Genomic DNA, 2986 nt, shown 5'->3' with positions numbered 1-2986 from the left:
TGTTAGGCCGTTCGCAATGCTGTTGTATTTTATAAGGACTGTTTCAATTTGAAACTAGAACAGAAACACACCTCTCGCAATGCTGAGTTGCAGTTTCATTATTCGAGCACTATTTTGCACCAGATTTGCAACTGCTCGACTATTCTGTTTTATTTCTGAGCGAGTTTGAAACACGAATGGAACTCTGTTTCAAATTTCTTTGGATGTGTTGAAGATGTTTCGAAGAGCTCCACAAAAAAAAACGGAGAACTTCATAGAGAACAGTAAAGTTTATGGAACTTGATGATTACAAACATGTTTTAGAACTGTGCGTTGCGCTGATCGTGTTGCAGTTTTATTTTTGACAGTTTCAAATTATAGAATTGACGAGTAGTTTAAAACAATTTTGAAACTCAGCATTGCGAACGGCCTTGTGTAATGATAAATAATCTGTCATGTGATAGATAGAGATGTGACCCGATATATTAGAGATGTGAGCGATAAAAAGACGATATTATTCATTTTAAAGATTTGAACGCGATTATTTCGGATAAAATAAATTTGCATGGATTTAAATCAATTCATCAAATTAAAAGGTATTTTTGGATAAAATTTGAACAAATCTGGGACTTTCGTCCCCCTCGGTTGGAACTGAATAATAAACGAATTCGCTATAAGTTTAGCTTACTCATAAGTCACAAAGTGCAGGAACTCAGCGATGAGTAAATTTGCCTCATGTTATATAAAAGTATTTCCTGATTCTCGAAGTATTCCAAAGAAACTCTGAGGACAATCCAAATGACAAGGAAATTCTTATTAAAATCTACTAAATCTATGAGCAACAAAAATGTATGTTTCTGGTAGCCTTATTTGTTGTTTTGTTTTTGAGTAATGTTTAGTTTGGAACCTGCCGTACTACCCATAATCGCATATCAGTCCCATATGGATAGGAAATCAAGCAAAGATGGGACTGATATGCGATTATGGGCAGCGTAGCTCAGTCGGTAAAGGCACAGCTACAAAGCAAGACCATGCTGGAGTTGGCTGGGTTTTCGATTTCCGATCTAGGAATTTTGCGGGTTGGAACATTTCTCGACTTCCCTGGGCAATTCCCTGCAATAAGCTAATATGCGATAAGCAATAAGCTTGAAATGCAGATTAGCAGGGTTAACATTAAAAAGTGTTCAGATTAAAAACGGGCCCACGGTATATATAATAATTGTTTTGGATAGAATTCTAAGGTAGCTTCAGTGCCAAACTTTTACAAAACTATCAGACATTTATTTCTAATTAATTTCTTTCTTTTCCAAACGCTATTTATCCTAATCGGTCTCCGCGTAGTAATCAACTGTTTTAAAAGCATTTAAACCATTCAAGGCTTTCGGATTTGCTTTTTTTTTTTCTACAACCAACAATCTCCCGCAAACTTTCTTCCCTTCAATTGAGGAAACTTTCTATTAGTACCTTCATATCAGTGTTTTTGGGATCAATCTGATTCACACAATCATATTCAATGCTCCCCGGAGCGGGAGACAGTAATTTTATAGGCGAACTAAATTAGGTAGATTATTGGTAGAAGGAAATGCATTCGGACTCACACACTTACGTTCCTCCACGATGGCTTCTCAACCGATAAAGTTGACCACCACCAGGTGCAGAATAATGTGGGCAAAGACGAAATCGGCGAAACCCCGCTCCGGTGAGATTCCCAGGAATTGCGATTTGTTCTGAGGATTCGACTGCAGGCGGAGACAGACTGAAATCAAAACCGAAATGAAGCTTATTTTTGAACATCCGGATTCGAAGCGGTCAAATGCATCGGGGGAATTTGATGGATCTATTCCGACAACTTTACGTGCTAGAAGTAAAGTAATTAATGAAACAACCGAACTCACCTCCCAGGACGAAACAGCTCACGGTACTGATGAATCCGGCCAGGAACGAGTTGAACGGGAATGTTCCGACCAGGCAGCAGTAAACAAACTGGGTGATGCCGGTCAGCAGAATGAACAGCAGATAGGAATCGACGATTTTCAGCTTCTTCGGAGTGCAGGTGGTGTACTCGTCGTAGAATTTGGCCAGAACCGTCTTGATGTTGGTCATCTTGCTGCTGTTTTGGAGATTTTAACGTCGAATTAAAGCTAAAAATGCCGCAAAATTACACACTCCGTCGAGGACACGAATGAGACAAACGCGAGACACGTAGTGCTTTGCGATCGGAAAATGCATAATCGATACTTTTGACGTGTTGGTGTTGCTGGTCGATGGAGATTTGGAATTACAGAGCTGTGCCATTGCAGTGCTGCCGTTTCGATTTGAATTTAATCACTGCACTGCCCATAATCACACACTCATTTTTTATTGCTGGAATTCAGCAATATTTTGCTGGATTTTGCCGAGCTGGAAGTTCAGCAATCCATCCAGCAAAATACTATTTGATGAACCACCAGCAATTGGGTTCTTTAAGGGTATTGAGGTTAATGCATATTCGTAATCTGCATTAAAAATGGAACCCAAACCCAAAATTTCATCAATTTTGGTACACTGGAACTATTTTAAATAAGTACGATTACATTTGCAAAAATCGCCTTATTAGCGCCCCTCGGTGTCACTTTGTATGGGAGTGAGCTGTCAGTTTGTCAGTTTAGTGTCAAACAGTGAAGTTATTATTTTGCTTTAAATCTTGATTTAAAAATCGAGATGAAAGTGTGTAGGTTGAAAAAAATATCGCTGTGCTCAGAAAACGAAGCTCTTTCAGATATATAAAAACCGATATATTTTTCAAAATTAAAGAACCCAATTAGGCCCAAAGTCAAACTGACAGCACTTTGCTGTAAAACCAGTGATGTATACGGATTATCCAGCATTGCGTAATGCCAATCATTTTGCTGGAAGAGCAGTAATTCTCAATCGTTTAAATTGTTTATAACATTCTTGATAGAATTTTAACTGAAAAACACTTTATTACACTGGTTTACTGTATTAGAATCTTACAAAACTTTATTAT

The 2986-nt window shown here is 38.1% G+C and overlaps 1 protein-coding gene across 1 annotated transcript; it reads right to left on the bottom strand.

Moving 5' to 3' along the window:
* Positions 1-1402: 1402 nt before the first annotated feature.
* On the bottom strand, positions 1403-2166 carry Dad1 (dolichyl-diphosphooligosaccharide--protein glycosyltransferase subunit). Its single transcript, XM_065227639.1, has 2 exons — positions 1875-2166; positions 1403-1735 (listed from the first exon to the last, which is right to left on the bottom strand). The coding sequence occupies exons 1-2, from the start codon at positions 2080-2082 to the stop codon at positions 1605-1607; spliced, it is 339 nt and encodes a 112-aa protein (XP_065083711.1). The 5' UTR covers positions 2083-2166; the 3' UTR covers positions 1403-1604.
* Positions 2167-2986: the final 820 nt, after the last annotated feature.

Source organism: Ochlerotatus camptorhynchus, unplaced genomic scaffold (assembly GCF_037179485.1).
Source record: "Ochlerotatus camptorhynchus isolate MF236.1 unplaced genomic scaffold, CSIRO-AGI_Acam_v1.1 ptg000274l, whole genome shotgun sequence".
In the NCBI taxonomy this organism is placed as follows: Eukaryota; Metazoa; Arthropoda; class Insecta; order Diptera; family Culicidae; genus Ochlerotatus; species Ochlerotatus camptorhynchus.
The sequence above is the reverse complement of the archived record's forward strand: the minus strand, read 5'-3'. Positions and strand labels throughout refer to the sequence as shown.

What these genes read in the sequence shown, in the direction of transcription:
- Dad1 (XM_065227639.1), bottom strand. Translation starts at nt 2,082, where the DNA reads ATGACCAACATCAAGACGGTTCTGGCCAAATTCTACGACGAGTACACC. An exon ending in GAGCTGTTTCGTCCTGGGAG is followed by an intron (nt 1,736 to 1,874) that starts GTGAGTTCGGTT and finishes TTTTGATTTCAG; the next exon opens with TCTGTCTCCGCCTGCAGTCG.